Genomic DNA, 21580 nt, shown 5'->3' with positions numbered 1-21580 from the left:
CATATACTACTCAGCCACCGAGGTCCCTTTTTGACATGGATAAACTACTGCTGTCTCCAACATAAATATATTCCACAACCCTTCACAAAAATATATTAAATCAACATACACATCATTGTATAATTCGATTGATTGCTTGTTGTTTGCTAGCTTTGAATTGTTTCGTGCATATTCAGAACAAGAACAAATCAATAGTTAAAACAATTGGTAAGTTCTGCCAGTTGGGATAACATGGATGAAAGGCGAGAAATTTGAACTGCCACTGGAAAATTACAAGACTTCGTTAAATAGGAGGCAAAATTTTGCCTTGCAACATGCCATATACGGAACCTTCAATGTTGGGAAATGGGTTATTTAACGTGCATAGATTGTAGTACTCAAACTACAGGAGGTATTGGATTTCCATTTTTGAAAAGTAGGCTGTTAATCATCTCTAAATATCAAAATATAATCTCGTGGAGAGACTTTTGGGAGTTTTTTTCTCAAATGCAGTAGTTTAAGGTCCTACTGTATGACTCCATCAAATCTGTAAGACGAAAGTGAAAAAAAGATAACCACCGACTTCTGAAGGATGTTATTTGATAATACGATCTTCTGATTTTCAAAATCAAGGTGCCATACAAGTTCTTTTTTGTACCCACTTCATTTATATCATCTTAAATAAAGAAATGTATCTACCTCATGCAAAACTCTTTTCCTTGTTCGGATTTTGCTTCACTTAAGGTCCTTTTTGGTTTGATTAGCTCTATAATGTTTGTATAAGTTTCGGATTTTCAAGCATTTTGGCCTTGATCATTACTGAGGAGACATTTATTTCTGAAATGCTCATCCGGTGCAGTAATACTGGTACCGTTAATGTTATTACTAGTGCTCGCTTCTTGCATAGATTTTAGAAGCAGGTTACTTTTGAAAGACCATGTTCCCGACTACTTTGGTTACCATTATAAACAACATGTAGGCTCAAATTTATACAAAATATGTAATTATTGATTACAACTGGACGTCTGAAAAAACGAAATCAAACGCATTGTTTGGAATCATAAGAATGGCACACAATTCTTCCTGATTTTATTGATGCGTGAAATGAAACAATTCATTTTATTGTGAGTGAATTGGTCTATTTTACACTTCTATTAACTTCCAAAAATTGTTTCAGTCATAATATGTATCAAGAAAGTGCAAATTATAATAGTTGATACAATTGTGATAAAATGTTTGAAAATGCATTCTACAGAGAAGCTTCATGAAACTTTAATCTAATAAATATTTGTGGTTGCTGAAAAAAATATGATTACACTTTCTTAACAAACACAGATATACTCAACTTAGTATACACTCTGTTCAGAGTAGCATACCAGTATAACTCAAAGAAACAAAGTCAATGTTAAAATGTTCTCTTTTTATTTCTGCAGCTTAGACAATAATATACTCTGAAAATTAACAACAAACAGAACAATGGCAAGAATTGCCAGAAAATGCATAAACAGTGAGAAGTCACTCATTTCATTCACTTTACCTGTCTCTCTTCCTTAACAAAGACAACAATCATATATTCACCTATTGATTTTTTACATTTACCAGTAATAACTTGACCAACATCCCATCCAGTTTTCCTATCTTAGTAGTTTATGAATATTTCTTTGTGATGAATAACAACTGTGTCATGTACACATATAGAACCATACAATATATAAACTCTACAGTTTGCTTTTATCATGCCTGCTGTATTTTTTCTTCAATTTCCATTTTCAATAGCTGGTCCCTTACTTAAATTTTAAATCAATTTACAAAAGTGGATTTCTTACAAAAGGTTCTAAAAGAGTCAGGGGAGTAAAATACTAACTTTTGAATTATTTTGACAGTAGGGAGTTTTGTTCTAAGTGACCATTCACCTTTAAAAATTCTGATTCAAACCCCTCTTCCATTCACATAAATCACCTTAATCATTCCAGTCATAATTCCCTTTAAAATTTAGCAGCTTATATAACTATTTTTAACACCCATGTTTATATGAAACATAGATGTGTAGATGTGACGATACCGCCTATCATTATGAAGACCTAATCAAGTTTTTAGCAAACTGTAAAGTTTTTCCCCCCCATTTTCAATTTAAAGAGAGTACAATATTAAAGTTCATTCAATCATCAAAATATTCTACCTAGTTGTCTGACAATCTAAGAATTCATCTTTCAGGACAGCAGAAACCCTAAATAACCAAGGACAATTTTTTCTAAATTATTTACCTTGACCTTCTTATGGAAAAAAATGAATCAATATGTTTTTACTTATATATTGCAGCAATTGGAAATGTCTTCTACAAAAAGCAAGAAAAAAAGGTTTTAAGCTGTTGGTTTTTTTTTTCTAATCAGAGTTGAACTAAAAGGTCAGAAATCCAGAACCTTTTTGTGTAAATTTATTTTCAAAAATGGCTAACATTTGAAAAATATTAAGTATCCTTGAAAAATAATAAATAAACCATTATTTAATTGTTAAATACATGCTATGATGTTTCCCTTTACTATGGACTTAGTGTAATTATAGGAAAGTCTGAGACCTTTAAACAGAGGAAAAAATTTGACCCCTACCCCTTTATGTTTTGGTATTTACATTGTACATCAAACAACAAACTTAATAACACCATGTACTGATATGGTGGTAAAAACATTTAAATATACAACACAACAAACTGAAAATCAAAAATATTCTTGAAACAAAATATTCCACAAACATTGTGAGTTCACTTCTGGTCACCTCCAAATAGGCCTCCGTTATTCTTCAAAAATTAAAAAATTGTTAACAGATACTGGAATTATAAATAACAAATGTTAAGACAGTTTTGCTTTTCTTTTTATCTGAAATTAAACTACTAAATAAGGAGTCCCTTAAAATTTTTGTTTTGTCTCTTGACAAAGTGTAATGGTCTAAATTTACTGTGGATTCATTTATTTTCGTGGATACCAATTTTCGTTGATTGTGGAAAAATTGCATCTTAGTAGATATTTGATTTTGTGGTTTTTCCAAAGTATCCATACAAGCCTATGGAAAACATGGACATTTAAATTAGTGGTTCACTGTTACCTGCGAAATCCACGAAAATTGGTATACCACAAATAAAGATAAATCACAGTATTTCACATATCAGAATTTGTAATATTTTTTAATTAGTCAGATATTCTTTCCCACATAAAGATGTTCATTTATTATGATTATGAGTACAAAAATGTGTTGGTCAAATATTTAGTTCCTTTTAATGTTTGTAATATCACCATGGGTGAGAGATGCAGAATTCAGCGGGTTTAAATAGTAATGAAAAAACCAGCCAACTTTCAATTCTGCTTTTGTCAAAGGATGTTCGCCATTCACTTTTCAACCTATTTCGCTCATATTAAAAACACTTTGAGAATTTTCCGTAGCAATTCATTACAAAAAAATGCCCACGAATCCCTTCATTTATTTTTATTTTTTACAAAGAAATATCTAGCATACACATTTGGCAAATAGTTTGTAATTCTTGTTATGCTATCAATAAATTTCTTACATTCTTAAATTGAATTGACCCCATAAATACATTTTTATTTTCCTAACAAAATTTTGTTTCATTCCAAAAACAAGCGTACAGACTTATCTTTGTTTTTCTAATAATTTGGTGTGTTGTTTATTTTCTGACAAAAATATTGAAACAAAGAAAATGTTATGATATCTGTAGATAACATCCCTAAAGTCGTTTGACAAAAAAAGAGGAGTACAAAAATAAAAATATTTTGGTGTCAGACAAGGATCTTCAGCAAAACTATAAAAAAAAAAAAAAAAATTGAACCCCTTAGATTTGCCCACACTGTTTCTTACAATGAAATAAAAACTGACAAAGGTACATTCAGGGAACACAATATGAAAGCACATAATCCTATAATGAAATAAGCTATTGGTACAATAAGCAAATTACATTATACAGCAAGCAAAATATTCTGTTACACAGAAAACTTACAAAAGCTATAAAATACCATAATATAATATTCTCCTCATTTAATGAGTAATGATTCATTTTATACAAAAACTATGATCTTTCATTATGAAGTAAAAAACATTTTATTGCAGCATAAACAAAAATATTTTGATTTCCTTTCATCACATTATAACTCTTTGAATAGCCAACCCTGAATTTGAGAATACCATTGAAAATTCATTAACTTTGTCTTGCTTCTTCTTTCCACAAAAAGATCAATCAAGTTATATTTTCTGTTATGGATTGGCAGATAATGCTTTGAACTTCATTTAGAAATAAAATTTGTTCTCCTTTATCGACTCTCCGACTTTAACCTGGATGTAAAACAAAGCCTAGAAACTCCCTTGGTTTATTTTCAAGGAGATTAAATTTCCCCACTCAAAGTCCAAACCTTTTTCACACAGTTTAGACCTTTCTTTAAAAAAAATCCCACTTAACAGAATATTAGCAACATTTAAAAAAAATCACTCCTCTCAAAATATTTTATAACTCTTGTTATTTGTACTACACCGTTCATTATTCATTTCAGCCCATATATTCCCTAGAAAAATCAGGAGAGAAAAAAATGTTCCTCCTATAATTCTTTTTCAAATGGTTGTATCTCAAATAAACAAATACCTGACCTATCTACATTATTCCATAATTTTAATACATTAAAAACTTTAGCTATTGAAATAATCTTTTTTTCAAAATGTTGTTATTTTCATCTACTGAAACAGACAATTTATGAAAATGTTATTAAAATTTCCGAAGATAAAAAACCCTTAACAGATGACCCTTCAGTCTTCATAAAATGTATGTTAACACTTTCACTCTTATGCCACAAGATCATATGGGCAAGGTGACCATCAGGTCATCTTATTCTTAAAACAAACAATGAGGTTTCAATGGTATCTTTAAACAAGGTGTATTTCTTGCAACTCAGAAAAGGACAAATGTTATAATGACCTTTACTGGACAATATTTCTTAAAAAAGATACATTTCCTGAAAGCAGAAAAAAATAGTTTTCAAGGGACAATATTAATAAAACATTTCTCTTACTCTGGACATTTATAGGACATCAAGCCAATTGTTTGTTTATTTTTAAAATGTCTTAGAATACAAAAATAGAAGAAGGGAGATTGAAAGGCACTACTACACATATAGAATGTTTATTCAATGTCATATTCCATCCAATAACAAATGCCATCAAATCCTCATTTTTCGTTTCTTATCATCTTCAATCATGGAACCCAGTGCAGCACATTGCATTCAACTTATTTTGAACAAGATCTTTTATAGCTGATGTATCAATAAAGAAACTTTTAACTATATATGTAATTCAGTGCACAAAATTCAAGTCAATGAAATTGAATTCTTCAATACACCTGTAAAGATCCTTATTGATAAAGTTGGAAATCTACAATCGTCTTTTCTCTGGATATTTTAACTATTTTATCAAACATGTCAAATGCACTTACTTTCTAACTGAATAATTCTGCTCTGCAATCATTATTTTGGAATATTAAAAGGCCTATTTCAGTGAACTATATCTATTTCTATTTGTGGAGGTTTAATATAAAATAATACAAATAAATAGATGAAATTTTGAGTTTATGAAAATTAAATGCTCTGTTACCATGGTTTCACTTCTTATGAAATATTTGTAATGGCTCTGCCTTGAACGGAGAACCTTTGCACTTTTTAATGACATTTTGTACTTTACTATAATTTAATTGGCCACGTCAGAACAGAATTGAACCATGGGTAATTTATATTCCAATAATGTGTGCAAAATAACATGATTGTTAAACAAAGTCTAAAATGATAGATATATTGCTGGTCTTCATTAAAACAGTGAATAGAACATTAAATTGCCATTTGTCATGTATTTCATTTAAATCTTAACATAGTGAAGGAGAAGGTAATATAAGGTCAACTTTTTTGCAAAGTTGGTCAATGCCCAAGCCAAAAAGAGACTAACATATCTGAAATAAATGTGTACAATAAGGTCCCAGACTAAAGGTAAATACTAAAATATGGTCTTTTCTAAACAGAAACATCAAGTCGCAAGACATTACCTTTTTTTTTAACTGTTTAACTACTGGATACAGTGCCTTGATATACATATTGAGCAGTATTTTTCAGATAGATATATATTGTCTATGATGTTATTTAATTGGAATCATCGATGATAATAACAATCATTTTGTTTCTTAAAAGATTCACATTCAACCTGGAGGCTTCTGTTATTTAAATGGCCTATTATCCAAGCATCCAAGGGATGGGATGGATAAGAGGCATTCTAGAAGGAATAAAAATATTTCAGGCATGCTTTTTGATTCATAGAATTTGACCCAAAATTATGTGAAAAATGGTTATTTGAGGCCCCATCCTGTCAATGGAAAAAAAAATTACATCATAGTGAAATCTCAACCATAATTTCTGCACTTAAGTCACAAGATTGTATTAACTTCTCATAAGTCAAATAATTTTGAAAGGACTGAACATTATTTTTTTGTAATTTCATGGGCAAAACTATGATTCTTATCATATTGATTTTTCAGGGCATTTTTTTTTTCAATTATATAGGCATAATAATGACCCTTATCATATCTCCTCCTCCTCCGATTATCAACATGTAATCTTGTTAATTACTTATAAAACATTTGACACTTTGAATGGAAAATAAATATAACACCCTCATGATAAGAGAGCGGCTTCAGATGATTTTATGTTAAAATGCTACACTTATAACTATAAAAATGCTTGGATTTGACAAAGGAAACATAAAATAACAAAAGAATAAACATAAAAATTAAAACAATATATAAATCTCATATCTTTAACAATTTAATTCTGTGAAGAACCATTTGATGAAACAGAAATGGATGAATGTGGCACTGGTTGAAGTGTTGCCATGGTTTCAGCAGCCAAAGCAACAGGTACCCCTAGTAACACAGCAGCATGGGAGCCAATGGCAGCTTCCACACTCTGTGCCAGTTCAGATCGAGCACTATCTATATTAGAAGCTTGTGTAATGTCAACATACTGTTGTTGTGATGGGAACTGATTCTGTGTATGCTCATTGTTTTGAGACAAAGAAGTTTCCACATAAAATGACTGTGGTGCTTCAATGTTATGTGCAGCTGATGTAACCAGCTGATTCAATGATGTGGCTATATTTTTGTCAGATAAGGCATGTGATGTATCCACATAAAAACCTTGACGAGATTCTGTCTGTTCCGTAGAAGTCTGAGAGTTTAATTTCGATGATGTTGGTCGGGTATGCACAGAAGACACATTTGGCTCAGCCATTGTTACGTTTCCATCGTTCGACATTGCAGATCCTAACAGACCCTGTCCTGCCATTTGTGAATTATATTCTGCGGTCTCCATCCTAAGAATATATGGTATAATGCTGTCTATCTGAACATTACCAATCAGACCAGCAAAGAACAGTTCTTCCATGATACTCGGAGTCATCCCATGTAAAGGAGGAAGTCTCAGTAATAGTTTAGGAAGTCTGTCAGGATTTGAAGGATGTGTCCGTTCTACATGATGTCTTAATTCCTGTTGGATCATATCCTGGATTTTCTCTATTTGTGGAGCATTCAGTAATGAGGGATTATCTGAAATACATGGAATATGATAAATATCAGTGCAAATATTTAATATGGGAAAACGCCTTGCTATATTCTTTTATGTGTCCGTCTCCAGTCAGGGGCCTGCAATTTAGTGGTTGTCATTGGTTGCTGTCTATCATATTTATTTTCTTTTGTGTTTCAGCATAAATCAGGTCTTTGAATTTTTTGTTTGAATTGTGTCACATTTTATCATGTTGAGGCCTTTTACAGCTTAATAAATAAAGTATGGTTTTTGCTTATGTAGTAGCCATACAGTAACCTATAGTTGCTTTGTCCACACTGTTTGGTCTCTGTTGGAGAGTTGCTTCAGCAGCGATCATACCATATATCCTTATATGTATTTTAAAAATTTGATTAAAGGCTGTACCATAAAGCATAAAAGCAATTCCATAATTTATGAGAGAGTTTGTTATATTTCTTTGCCTTTTCTAAGTCTGTAATTTCTTTTTATAAACCCAACATTTCTATTCTGACATCAAATTAGGATTATTGGCATCTAGCAAAGAGTTCCCCTAATGCAAATGGTAAGGGTTATCTTGTACTTGAAGTGAATCTTGAGCTTTAGGTGTGTATATATAAAAGGCTTTCCTTGTACTTTAAGATATAAACAGCAATGGTGTTGTTCCTCTGTTTAGAATTTTTTCAAATTTGTATGAAGATTATGTTATAAATAAATTCATCAAATCTTTTCTTTTCTATTTACACTTCATCTTAATTTCATTTTCAATTGTTTTCTAACAAAGAATTTACGATTTTTTGTAGAAACAGATTTAATGTCAGATGTCATTTTTGTAGACATAGCAATCATTAGCATGATAAATGTACGTATTCCATTCTAAATTTACATTTTAATCAAATAGTTTAATAACTAAATTTCTGTTCTGAAAACAAAGATGTCACCAGACAATTTTTTTGCATAAAAATCAGTAAATTAGGAATATATTTTTAAATAATAAGGAAATAACTTATTATCAAAGTAAAATTAAATGTTTATATAAGTTGGTATGCCCCAAAGAGCTTCTTTCTTTAATAACATGAAATAATATTTCAACTGATGATTATAGATTAAATGACATCTATAATTTTCCACTCTTGAACTACCTGACTATATAACATTAGAATTGCTATAAATATGTTATAAAAGAAGAGAGAAAAACTTGACATCTTTATATACAGCCATTTTTTAATATAAACATGTAGTTACCAGGAGAAAATAGCACTAATGCTTTCAGATAAGCATACTCCTCTGTATCTACATTTAACTGATGCATTGACTGGATATAATTCTGTAACTTCAGTATGTGGTCTATAACAATCTTAATACGCTCTGCTGATGTCTTATCTACAAAGAAAAACATATAAATACATGCGACTTCAAATTTCACATGCACAACCTAGACTAATTGATTGATTGTTGGAAGCTCAACGTCCAGTAGCAAATATTTTTCATCCATGTTCAGGACGAGCATTACATTATTCAGATGACTTAAGCTTGTATATACATGATATAAGACAAGTATGCTCTGCTAATAAAAAAAATGAAAATAATTGTTGCTCACAAGAACTAATATGTTATAAAATAAAGGTAGAGGTCAATCAAGATAAAGGATGGGAAATTTTAACTGCCTCTGGAAAATGCTGACATGTTGGATAGGGACAGACATATTGCCTTGCAATAGGCAACCTACCAACCCCTCAAATTTTTGTTCAGAGGGTTCTTTAACGTGTAGAAAGCATGGCATTTTCTTCAAACAAGGCATAACAGTGGCATCCCCATCTAACACAAGAGTGCACACGCTCAAATGTCTCGCCTTCTTTACTAATCATTGATATTATGTTGATATTCCTAAATATAAAGCTTTATTACAACTGTCACATAAACTTAACATTAACCAAGTAAACTAAACATTGACCAATGAACCATGAAAATGAGGTCAAGGTCAGATGAACCATGCTAGGCAGGCATGAACAGCTAACAATTCTTCCATACAACAAATATATGTGACCTATTGCTTATAGTTTAAGAAAAACAGACCAAAACACAAAAACTTAACACTGAGCAATGAACCTTGAAAATAAGGTCAAGGTCAAATAAAACCTGCGTGACTGACATATAGATCATAAAATATTTCCATACACCAAATATAGTTGAACTATTGCATATAGTATTAGAAAAAAAGACCAAAACTCAAAAAACTTAACTTTGACCACTGAACCATGAAAATGAGGTCAAGGACATTGGACATGTGACTGACGGAAACTTCGTAACATGAGACATCCATATACAAAGTATGAAGCATCCAGATCTTCCACCTTCTAAAATATAAAGCTTTTAAGAAGTTAGCTAACGCCACCGCCGGATCACTATCCCTATGTCGAGCTTTCTGCGACAAAAGTCGCAGGCTCAACAAAAAAATGGTAACCAATATTATACATTCCACACAGTCCAAGAGACACTACACTTTAGCAAGGGTATTAACATAATCAAGGTTGCCTCAGCCAATTTCCATAATTATTATGCATAATATTTGGTCCCTTTTATTTTTTGTAAAAGTCTGACAGAGTAAACTTTTAACAGATTTATACATGTTTATCTGTTAAAGTATTTTTTCATGTTGCACTTTGTGGTAAAACTAGGTAAATTAAAGCAGATGAGTCAAAAATGTTTAACTGTTATTTTGCCTTCATCCAGAGATGGTAAAGATATCGATCTACAATCAGAGTAATTACATAATGATTGGACATTGATCTCCAGATGACTTCAATATCAACTAATTAAAAAACAAGAATGTGTCCATAGTACATGGATGCCCCACTCACACTATCATTTTCTATGTTCAGTGGACCGTGAAATTGGGGTCAAAACTCTAATTTGGCATTAAAATTAGAAAGATCATATTATAGGAAAAACATGTGTACTAAGTTTCAAGTTAATTGGACTTCAACTTCATCAAAAACTACCTTGACCAAAGACTTTAACCTGAAGCGGGACAGACTAACGAATGGATGCACAGACCGAAAAACATAATGCCCCTGGGTGGGGCATAAAAAATGTTGTCAACCATATAAGAAATCTGAACATGACAAACAGACATTTAGTCATCCAAGCTGGCATTGCTGATTAGCAATTTTAATAATGATCAAAGACCATTAAGATTTTTTAATCAAAATCATATTTGAACGAACTTAGAAACAGATTATCACATAAAATACTCAATGCCCTAATGATGGTATCAATATAAGAACTAGAATCAAAAGACTCTCAACTACCAAAGGGCAGCAACTCTGTGGAATAACATAACAAACCAACTGATAGACCTCAGCATGCTAAATGATAACCCCGACAGCAAAGACAACTAGACAAGACAACTTGCACATTTAAGGAGACATTTGTTTAGTGCTTATAGGGACACTTGTGCATAATGTGTTATGTGCTTTGTTTCATTATCCATGATCAAATGTGACATCTTATTAACATGTTAATATTTTGCATTTTAATAAAAGTATGTTTATTAGTTTTTTTTATCATTTTGATGTAATAGTGGCCAAACGAAATGAAGTATATCAAATACGGTGATTAGCTTAAATATGACATCAGAATATATCAATAAATTAACATAATTCTAATGACCTTGAAAAATTGCTTTTATCACACATTCTTCCTTGAGTACTTGTATCGAGGGAAAAACTTTTGACAAGTACAAGATTTGGGTCAGTATCAGTCAAATAGATAGCATGTATGGCATAAACAGAGAATGGACATCAATTGGATCAAGACGACTGATTGAAATAATAGCAAATATGGGTATTAAACAAGCATACATCTTTCCAAGCATTGGGTATAGTAAGCTAAAATGGAATTTCACATTTTGTTAACTTAGCTACATGGCTCATAGACTTAAATTACCTTGATGCAAAGCTGTCTGAAGATGATTTAAAATAGCCATTAATATGGTCGGCAGAGACATGGTCTGTGAACACTGTGCTAAACCAAGTGTGAATAACTCACTCCAGCAAGACTTTACCAAAACAGTCTGTATATCCTGACTACAAAACATAATTGGAATAACATATGATTGTAATTTATGTGGTAATGATGCATATTTCTGGAATAACTTCACCATGTTTATGCTGTTAACTTTTCTACAGAGCATACAATACTTCAGAATCCCAGGAAGAGATAAGTCTGATAATTCTGTTTCAACTTTGATCAATAAGCAATAAAAAAAATTCAAACATGACTTTTCTTTGAATTATGATTTTTGATTGTCCTAAAAGTATATTTTCTTGCTTTTTTAAAAATAATTCATGCCAGTATGCTGACCTAAATGGATATTTAGTTTTGTTATAGTTTTGTTTCTATTTCGTTAACATGTATCCCACATCTCCTTTTATTCATAAATATACCTTACCTGGTTTTTTTCATAAAATTATTGTATTCACAAATTACAGATGAAACACTAAACTACAGATCTTTGCATTTAGCCCTTTCAAGGTTTTCTAATTTTCTTGATGTATTTATATACATGTAAGAAATCCAATTATTACATATTGATAACAATTTTTTTCACGTTATTTTTCTACTCTTGAAAATAAGTTGGTTAACAGTATTACACATCCTGCAGATTAACATCTACTCTTTTCAAAATACCCAAGTCTCACCTCAAAGCCTGAAAAGCCTGTATAGATCTTGTCCAATGCATGGATAAAAATAACAACCGAGAAGCACTTTCACAAATATAATGTACATTTAAATAAGCAGGCATTGGAGAAGGTGTGGTCAAATTGAACTGGAAATTGGATGATGACAGAATTGGACCTGAAAAAAATAAAATCAATAATGTATATCAATACATGGATGAAGATGTACATAAAACATTATATAAATAACACATAGCTGAGAGGGTGATAGAGCAGATTGTTACCCCGAGAAAACATTGTCAACTGAGACGAAGCCAAGGTTGACAATGTCTTTTCGAGGGGTAACAATCTGCTCTATCACCCTCTCAGATATGTGTTATTTAATTTATTATACTGAATGTCATTACTGTCGATTAAATTTCAAATTCAAAGTAATAAACTATGACGTCTTGTACATAACAATCATCCGTATTTAATAAAGCGCACACTTGATCAAGCGTCTCTGTGAAGGGTAATAGAGTATTTGCCATAGGATAGAGTCGTATTTAATAAAGAGCACACTTGATCAAGCGTCTCCGTTTAGGGTAATAGAGTATTTGCCATAGGATAGAGTCGTATTTAATAAAGCGCACACTTGATCAAGCATCGCCATGAAGGGTAATAGAGTAAATTAACACCCTTGTATTAGCCCATCCAAATATGGCATTTTAACGTAAAGTATAATAAAATAAAATTTTACAAGAAGTTGCTCCAGTTGTTATGCAAGGTACACACTCACAGAGACACTCTATCTAATATCTATGAAATATTCAATTCTCCCCAATACCTTTTATAACTTACTAAACAGTATTGGTTTTGCTAAACATTGGCGGCTATAAATGACCTTTAGTAGGTCTTTGACAGATAGTTGCCTTTTCTAGCAATATCAGTGGGTTTAATAAATAAATGGAATACAGTCTCAAAAAGTGACTGCCTGGAAGGTCCAAATATTATCTATACGTAACATTATGAATGTTCAAAATACCAATTCATTCCTCACAACAGAAGCTGAGTAGTATTTAAGGAAAAATTCAAGGCTCAGTGGTAATGATAAAATTCAAATGTACTATGAAACAGGAATTGACTGCGTTAAAGATCTAAAAATCCATTATAATAATCTCAAATTATATCATATCTGATTAATTTGTATTGAAAATAGCTAATTAATGGATACATGGACAGTATGAAGAGAATCCTTATGAAATTGAGAAAATATTAAAGCTCTTTAATCTTTTCAAGAGTTTATTAATTTCATAGGTTAAAAAAGAAGTTGAAAGCTATAGAAGCTATAGGTTAGGCCAGTTGCTCATATCTATATGTTGATGACAAGTCATCAAATGAGACTAAATTCAAGAAGTTTTAAGCCCTTAACCAAATATGACAAACAAAATTAAACAAGTGACTGCTCACTAATGATACCCCCGCCCGCTAAAAGTATAAGGTAAACAGGAAGTTGTTGAGTGATGAATCTGAAAATACATCACACAGTAAAGCGGACTTATATAAACCCTGAAAACAAATTTTAGAAATCCTTGTATTGTAGTTTCTGAGAAAAATGTGACGAAAAATATTCATGGGATGGATGGACTGACAGATGGACAGACACAGGTAAAACAGTATACCCCCACTTTTTTAAAGCGGGGGTATAAAAAGATAAATGCTGATATCTGAGAGACTAATGTCTTGTGAACAACTCATAGATGTAATCTGACAGACTAGTGTCTTGTGAACAACTCATAGATGTAATCTGACAGACTAATGTCTTGTGAACAACTCATAGATGTAATCTGATAGATTTATTTACATTACTGTTTTATTTTTGAATTTAAAGGGTAAAAAAAACATATCATCCCTTTTCTTTTTAACCTAATTTTCTCTCTAGGATAAGTCTGGAAATACTGTAAATTCAGAAATTATTGCAAGGTTTTTATTAACGCAAATAATGCGACTCTGTGAGTATCTCAATAATAAGAATTCACACTTTGATAACTAAACCATAGATCTGTATGTAGATTTTTCTTAACTTGCAGTCTTGTTCATTTTTGAATAAAATTCTTCGCTGGGGCGCAGCTTGATACGACCGCAGAGGTCGAACCCTGAACAGTTGGGGCAAGTATGGACACAACATTCAAGCTTGATACAGCACTGAATTTGGATTGTAATTAAATATTTGACACAGCATAGGTTTCTGACACAGAATGAATGGTCTAAGAACTTAAAAAATTTTAATTTATCTATTCAAACCATATCATTATTATTTGCTTTTATATATTAATCAGAAATAACCAATTTAAAATGGAAAATTTTAAAGAAAAAAAATGAAAAAAAAAATCCCCCCCCAAATTTTTTGAACCCCCTTATGATTCATTACCCCCAAACTCAATCCCAGCCTTCCCTTTGTGGTATGGTACCTTCAACTTGCATACATGTGATGGACTGTGAAACTAAGATCAGGAGTTTGGGAAATTTTGGTCAGGAGATTAGGACTCAGATCAGGAGGTTTTTAATCGACATAAATTCTGTCGTAAATGTAACCGTGTGCTGTAGAAATTGTCTGTTAAAGTGTGTTTTCTTCAACTTTCCATCTGAATGTATTATGTTTATAGTACGTTTGTACTTATTAATTTTCTCTATCTTTTTAAACTTTCAACTTGTTCAATCTAACATTCTTCTTTTTTAGTATGTTCTTTAAATTTTTTAGGTCAAATCTGTTTTACCATTATTCCTTGCAATCAAAACAATTGCTTATCTATCTGCAAGTAGATCTTTTGTTTTATCTTTATGCATTGCTTGATAAGTATTACATTCAAACTGTATTCAAGGGTCATAGTTATTATATAAATTTCAATTTAAGCCTTGAAAGGAAGTATAGAACCCTCAAATAATTTTCAAATTATTATTTTTTTATTTGTCCTAAGACATTTAAAATCATTTAATTACCATCCTTTTATGATTATTTGTTCAATTTATATTTTATTTATATTCTTTTAAAAATTTACATTATTTAAAGGAAAGAAGTAACTTAAAACAGGATAAATCAAGGGAAGTAACCCAACATTCATTTTAACTACACAAAGTTTTATTACACAACGGCAGTTAGCCTGAGGTAAAAATCGTTGATTACCAGTATGTTTGCCCCTTTATGGCCCCTAATTCCTCAAATTTCTAGGGAATTACCCCCAAAATCAATCCCAGCCTTCCCTTTGTGGTATGGTACCTTGCAGTACAATTTCAGAGAGATCCATACACTTGAACACAAGTTATTGTCTGGAAACTAGAAAAATGCATATTTTTGGCCCCTGTTTGGCCCCTGATTCCTAAACGTTGTGGGCAATTACCCCCAAAATAAATTCCAGCTTTCTCTTTGTGATATGGAACCTTTTAGTACAATTTCATAAAGATCCATACACTTACACACAAGTTATTGTCATGAAACTAGAAAAATGCTTGTTTTTTGCCCCTTTTTGGCCCCTAATTCCTAAAATTTGGAGGCAATTACCCCTAAAATCAATCCCAGCATTCCCTTTGTGATATGGAACCCTGTGGTACAATGTCAGAGAGATCCATACACTTACACAAAAGTTATTGTCATGAAACTAGAAAAATGCTTGTTTTTTGCCCCTTTTTGGCCCCTAATTCCTAAAATTTGGAGGCAATTACCCCCAAAATCAATCCCAGCATTCCCTTTGTGATATGGAACCTTGTGGTACAATGTCGGAGAGATCCATACACTAACACACAAGTTATGTCTGGAAGTTACAAAAATGCTTATTTTTGGCCCCTTTTTGGCCCCTAATTCCTTAACTGTTGGTCCCATAACCCCCAAAATCAATCCCCACCTTCCTTTTGTGGTATTGAACCTTATGGTAAAATTTCATAGAGATCCATTCACTTAAACTAAAGTTAGAGTGCGAAAACCAATGTGTCTTCGGACGACGACGATGACGCCAACGTCATACCAATATACGACCACAAAAATTTTTTGCGGTCGTGTAAAAATCGCATCAATAAATGCACCTAATAATTTCTGAATTTACAATATCTTAAAAAATTTTTCTATCCAAAATGTACATGGTACCCAGGGAAAGCGCTGTCATTCAAGCTGTCTTCCTTGGGTCCCATTTTTTTTATGGAACAGTCCTAACAACATGATGATGTCAGGGAATAAATTTTAGACATATTTTCTCATAAATGTCATTTTACCCTCTATTTCTACATAATCTCTGCTGTAATCAGCAGTCATAGCAGATGTATCCATACTCAATGATGATTGGTCCAAACTTGACGAAGACTGGTCCAAACTGGATACTGATTGGTCCAAACTATCATTCACCAAATTAGAATGGTCCATGTTCTGTAATGAATACATATGGAATTAAAAATCCCTTTCTTGGTTTAATTTTTGTTTCATTCGAACCATTTACAAGGGGTACAATACTGTATTCACACCATGAATGTGATAGTTTTTTGGGGCAGAATCTAGAAATAAGAAGAATGTGACGTTAAATTTTCATTTTAAGCAAAATTTGAAATGCTTTATTTAACTATGAAATAAATCAGAACAAGACATTTACAATTATAGAAAAAAATTATGTCTAGTATTTTTTAAGACAGAAAAATCCAAATTCGCTTTAAAATATATGATATAGACAGTTATTCTGAAGACACTTTCAAAATTTTAGAAAGTTCAGTTTGGTGATGTAAAAGTTGATCCCACATCAAATGGACTAAATGACAAGTCAAAATCAGAAAAACTATTCGGGTTATTCTAAAATTTATTATATAAGAGGGTTGGGAGGCTATTTTTTTCCTTCTTGACCCCCACTCATACAAATAATATTAGGGAAATTTAATGCCTTATTATGTGAAAAGTTGTTTCAAACCCTACTACCATAGAGTTATTGCATGAATATTGTCCAGAGTGAATTTTTAATATTGCACGAGCTTGTGAATGCACTTATTACTCTACGAGAGATAATATTCAAGAATATTCATGCAATAACACTTTTATTGTATAGCAAAGCTGGAAAAAACTGTTTTAAACATATTTTCTTCACGAATGAAGTCGACAATTTGAACTTATTTGCACTAGTGCAATATCAAATTATTTAACTCAGTATGTTTTGGTCTTAATAAAATTATAGACAGATAAATTTACTATTTTATCAAAATTGTCTGAAATGATTATTTACTGATTAATAGTTTCAAAAACTATTTACTGGAAGCAAACCTTTTTGTAAGAAGACTATATGTTTTTCTGCTTTTTATCGATCTGATGAGTAAGCCATTTTCAACTGATTTTTATAGTTTGTTCTTATGTTGTACTGTTACACCACTTTCCCAGGTTAGGGGAGGGTTGAGCGCTCACAAACATGTTCAACACCACCACATTCTTTATGTGCCTGTCCAAATTCAGGAGCCTGCAGTTCAGTTGGTGTTGTTGGTTCATGTCTGTCACATTTTTTTTCAGTAAATTGTTTTGTTTTAAATTAGGCCATTAGTTTTCTCAATTGAATTGTTTCATATTTTTCATGTCAGGGCCTTTTATAGCAGACTATATTGTATGGGTTTTTCTGATTGTTGAAGGCTGTATGGTTGCCTATAATTGCTTACATCCACTTCATTTGAACTTTGGTGGATAGTTGTCTCATTGGCAATCATACCACATCTCTTTATTTTTATATTGCATGTAGCTGGTTTATAGTTTCAAAAACTTTTTTTTTAGCAAACATTTCCAATTCTTTCTGAATAATAAAACACTAATTTAATGGCTTTTCGTACAATAGCAAGTTTATTGTCCTCATAGCCAGTTAATAAGTGTATAATATTGCAAGCAAAATTTGTTTGTGGGAAATATTCCATTGCTATACAATAAAATTATTTCTTGAGTAGCCCTTATTACATAGTCGCCATTTTTGTGAAACATTATTTATCAGAGATGGTTGAATAGTAATAAAAGACACAAATTTATCAAGATCTTTGGAATAACTTATAGAAATATATCACTGAATTTTAACGAGAACTGCTTGAAATCAACCTTCAAAGGCTGCATGTAAGCAAGGCAAAAATTCTTTAAGCAGAAAAATAACACCAAAACATGCAGGGTATGGATACTAGCATTGTCCACCCACTAAAAACTGAACAAAAATTTTGACAAGAAAAAGTAAGCTTTTGTAAATAAACATAACTCACAACATTCCAGTCTGTTAAGATATTCTATTATGAAGGAAATGTTGTTCACATGTTTTAAATTTTAAATGGTGAAAATACTTCACTTACTAAATTAATTAAAACTGATATCCCATAAAGAAAAATGAATGTACATGTACAGATATCGGATTATCCCATTTTAAACTGTCCAACTGCAATATCAGGAACGGAAAGATTTCTGCATACCTCTAAAATTATTTTCAATGTGCATTGACCCCTGTCTTTACCTAACCACATATCTGTAAACCAACTTAATTCCTGGATACTTTTTTCACATTTAGCTCATAAACTTTGCCGCAATTTAATTTTGCAATTGTTTAAACATGCTTCATATATTTAAGAGGAGATCTCAATTTTGGAATATTCATAATGATTTATTAAGTTATACTAGTATTGTCTTCTTCTCAGTACTTGTGTGAAATTTTGCAAAAATTTGTTAATTTATATACAATTTAAAAAAAAGGGTTTCATTATAAGAGCTGTTAGGGGTAAGGGGAGGGGGACACAGGAGGCACTTTTTTAAGACCCTGACAACCCATAGATACAAATTTTCATTTTACTCATATTTCTTACAAAATTCTAAGGAAAATGTAACCTCACATATTTAATTAATTTGAATGCCTCCTGCCACCTCCCCCCCCCCAAACCAATAAATTTTAGAAAAGCCCTAATAAGAAAAAAAATAGACAGGTTTGCTTGGAAATCTTGCCTACTCCTGCTGCAGTCATTTTATTTTAAATACTGTGCATGATTTTTCCTTCATGGGATACAATGTTTTTTTCTCTCTCTCAAATTGGTAAACTAAAAACATTCAACAAGTATTGAAAAATATACCTGCTGAAATGACTCGAAATAAACCAAATAGCAAAACAATCATAAACTATCCAAAAGACAACTTACTTTTGTATAAATCCCAAAAATTGGTAATAAATTTATATTTTGTTAATAGCTTAGCTGTATTTCTAATTCATATTTTCATAATAGCGTCTAAATAGTATCATATGATAACTGCATACCTAGAAATGAACACTGTCTCCATGTTACATGAGTGTGTGATTGCAATATTACAAATTGTGAGTTAAAGCCGTTTTCTACTATTCAAATGTAATGAGCTATGGGCTGTTCCATAATTGACATACGGGGATGGGAGGTACTTTTTAAAGACCCCAGCCACCAATAAAATAAAAATTTCCATATTACTTAAAATTCTTACAAAATTTTAAGGAAAATGCAACCACCCATATCTAATTAATTTGACTGTCTCCCATTCCCCAATCTATAAATTTTGGAACATATGTTTATACAATAAAATATTTGACTGACATGTGAAATTGTTGTTGAGAAATTATAATCAAAGTGCTGGTGAGCACTGGAGGGTTAAGATTGCATTCATTTTACAGTGGGAACTCACAATTAAACATTGCATTGTAGGCAATACTACAAATTGGTTCAATTTGATTAAGGACAAAGGAAGATAACTCTAATTTTTAATGTTACTTAAACAATGAGATCACTGATAATTTTAACAGATACTACATTCATGCATAATGCACAATTCTTGTAACTTTCTTGACAGGTATGGCAATAAGCATTCAAATAATTTTGTAACTTGAATTTCTGAATAAAATTTAAAAAAAAAGATGTAATATGATTGCCAATGCGACACTTTAATCCAGAGACTTAATGAAGTAGAAGCGAGTATATATTTTGAAATGTTCATGGAAAGGATGTATAAACCGTTGTGCTCAATTCACTATGTTTTGTTTATTTCAAAAGTAGAGAAAAAGTCTGGAAAATTGATAACTGTACAGTGTTCCAGCTAGGATTTGAAAATAGAGGGGCGCGTTTTTAAAAAAGGGCACATTAGCGCGTTCTCACTGAAAAAATTCAAATATTTAATATTACCACATAATGACCTATTTTTAGCAAGCATGTAGCTAAGTTAAATACTCTATACTATTATATACCAGTTTAAAAATCATTTATTTAGAACATATGAGTTAAAATCAAACTGAGAGCACTAATAGTCATTACTATATTCATTTCTCTTTCAGAACTACAGATTTTTTCAAAGAAGAGTTCAAATGCAAATAAATATTAAACAACATTGACAAGTCTTCTGTTTTTCTTTTTGAAGAAGGTTGTCACACATTGATCAAGAATTTTTTCAAATTTAGTTTCATCACAGTTTAATTTTACAGTTAATATTTTTGTTAATGTCTGTGTTTTCAAGTTTGCCCTGTGACTTGTCTTTATCAATTTGACCTGAGAGAATATTCTCTCCACCTCTGCTGTACTGAGTGGTTGTATTATTGCAACACTGAATAGTTTTGCAACAAGATAATAGGTTTTTATCCTTATGACAAGGTGAATGAAATAGCTCTAGCAGACTAGGTAAGGAACGATCTGTAAGTTCTGCTGATGACACAAGAGCTATAAATTCCTGCCATTGAATAAGGAGAGTTTCAGGGTCCATGTCAAATGTATTTGCCAGAGCTTCTATCTCTGTAAAACCATACATTGTTTCAATGTTGTCTGTTCCTGTAAGGTCTAAAATGGCCAACTGATCGATTGTGTCAGCATCCATAAATCTAACTGTTATATTTTCAATTAATCCATTGAGAAAGCACTCTCTGACTTTAAGTGTCGAAATCTACTGGGGGTGGGTCAGTAATGTTACATGTGCTTCTTAAATGTTCCTCTTTTTGAAGCCATGGGCCATTCTGGGTCTTTCTTGTTGTCAACAAATTGACAGTTTTCTCCACACAAGCATCTCCGTATATTTCATGTTGAGCGTATCTAATAATATCAATAAGGGGACGACCATTTGATATTCTGGGGGGGGGGGGGGCCAGGAGGATTTTGAAAATAAATAACTCAGCCTTGATAATCACAAAAATAAATGGTTTGTTCTGTGGTAGTTTGAAAATAAATTACCTGACTTGCAATGTATTGAAAATAAATAACTCAGCAGGTCTAATCGAAAGTATGAGATGGCACCAGATTCTTCATAAATTCATCTTTTTTCCAAAAAAAAAATCGGGAAACACTTCCCATATC

General features: G+C 31.6%; 1 protein-coding gene across 5 annotated transcripts in view; it reads right to left on the bottom strand.

Annotated features, from left to right (window-relative positions):
* LOC127716890 (orphan steroid hormone receptor 2-like) overlaps positions 1 to 21580 on the bottom strand; it is a 72677-nt gene that overhangs the window by 19054 nt on the left and 32043 nt on the right. For 3 of the 5 annotated variants that reach the window (XR_007989140.1, XR_007989145.1, XR_007989149.1), the window contains exons 9-13: positions 16514 to 16664; positions 12293 to 12449; positions 11538 to 11677; positions 8835 to 8972; positions 2752 to 7615 (exon numbers count right to left, since the gene is read on the bottom strand). Coding sequence is in view for 1 of the 5 variants with exons in the window: in XM_052222979.1 (XP_052078939.1) it covers positions 6837 to 7615; positions 8835 to 8972; positions 11538 to 11677; positions 12293 to 12449; positions 16514 to 16664 (1365 nt within the window). In the remaining 4 variants the exon portion in view is untranslated. Of the gene's footprint in view, positions 1 to 1384; positions 7616 to 8834; positions 8973 to 11537; positions 11678 to 12292; positions 12450 to 16513; positions 16665 to 21580 lie in introns of those variants that run through there. The other 2 variants (XR_007989144.1, XM_052222979.1) reach the window with 2 other exon arrangements.

Source organism: Mytilus californianus, unplaced genomic scaffold (assembly GCF_021869535.1).
Source record: "Mytilus californianus isolate M0D057914Y unplaced genomic scaffold, xbMytCali1.0.p SCAF_1, whole genome shotgun sequence".
NCBI classification, from domain to species: Eukaryota; Metazoa; Mollusca; class Bivalvia; order Mytilida; family Mytilidae; genus Mytilus; species Mytilus californianus.
Note: the sequence above shows the minus strand (reverse complement) of the source record. Positions and strands in the feature narration are given on the sequence as shown.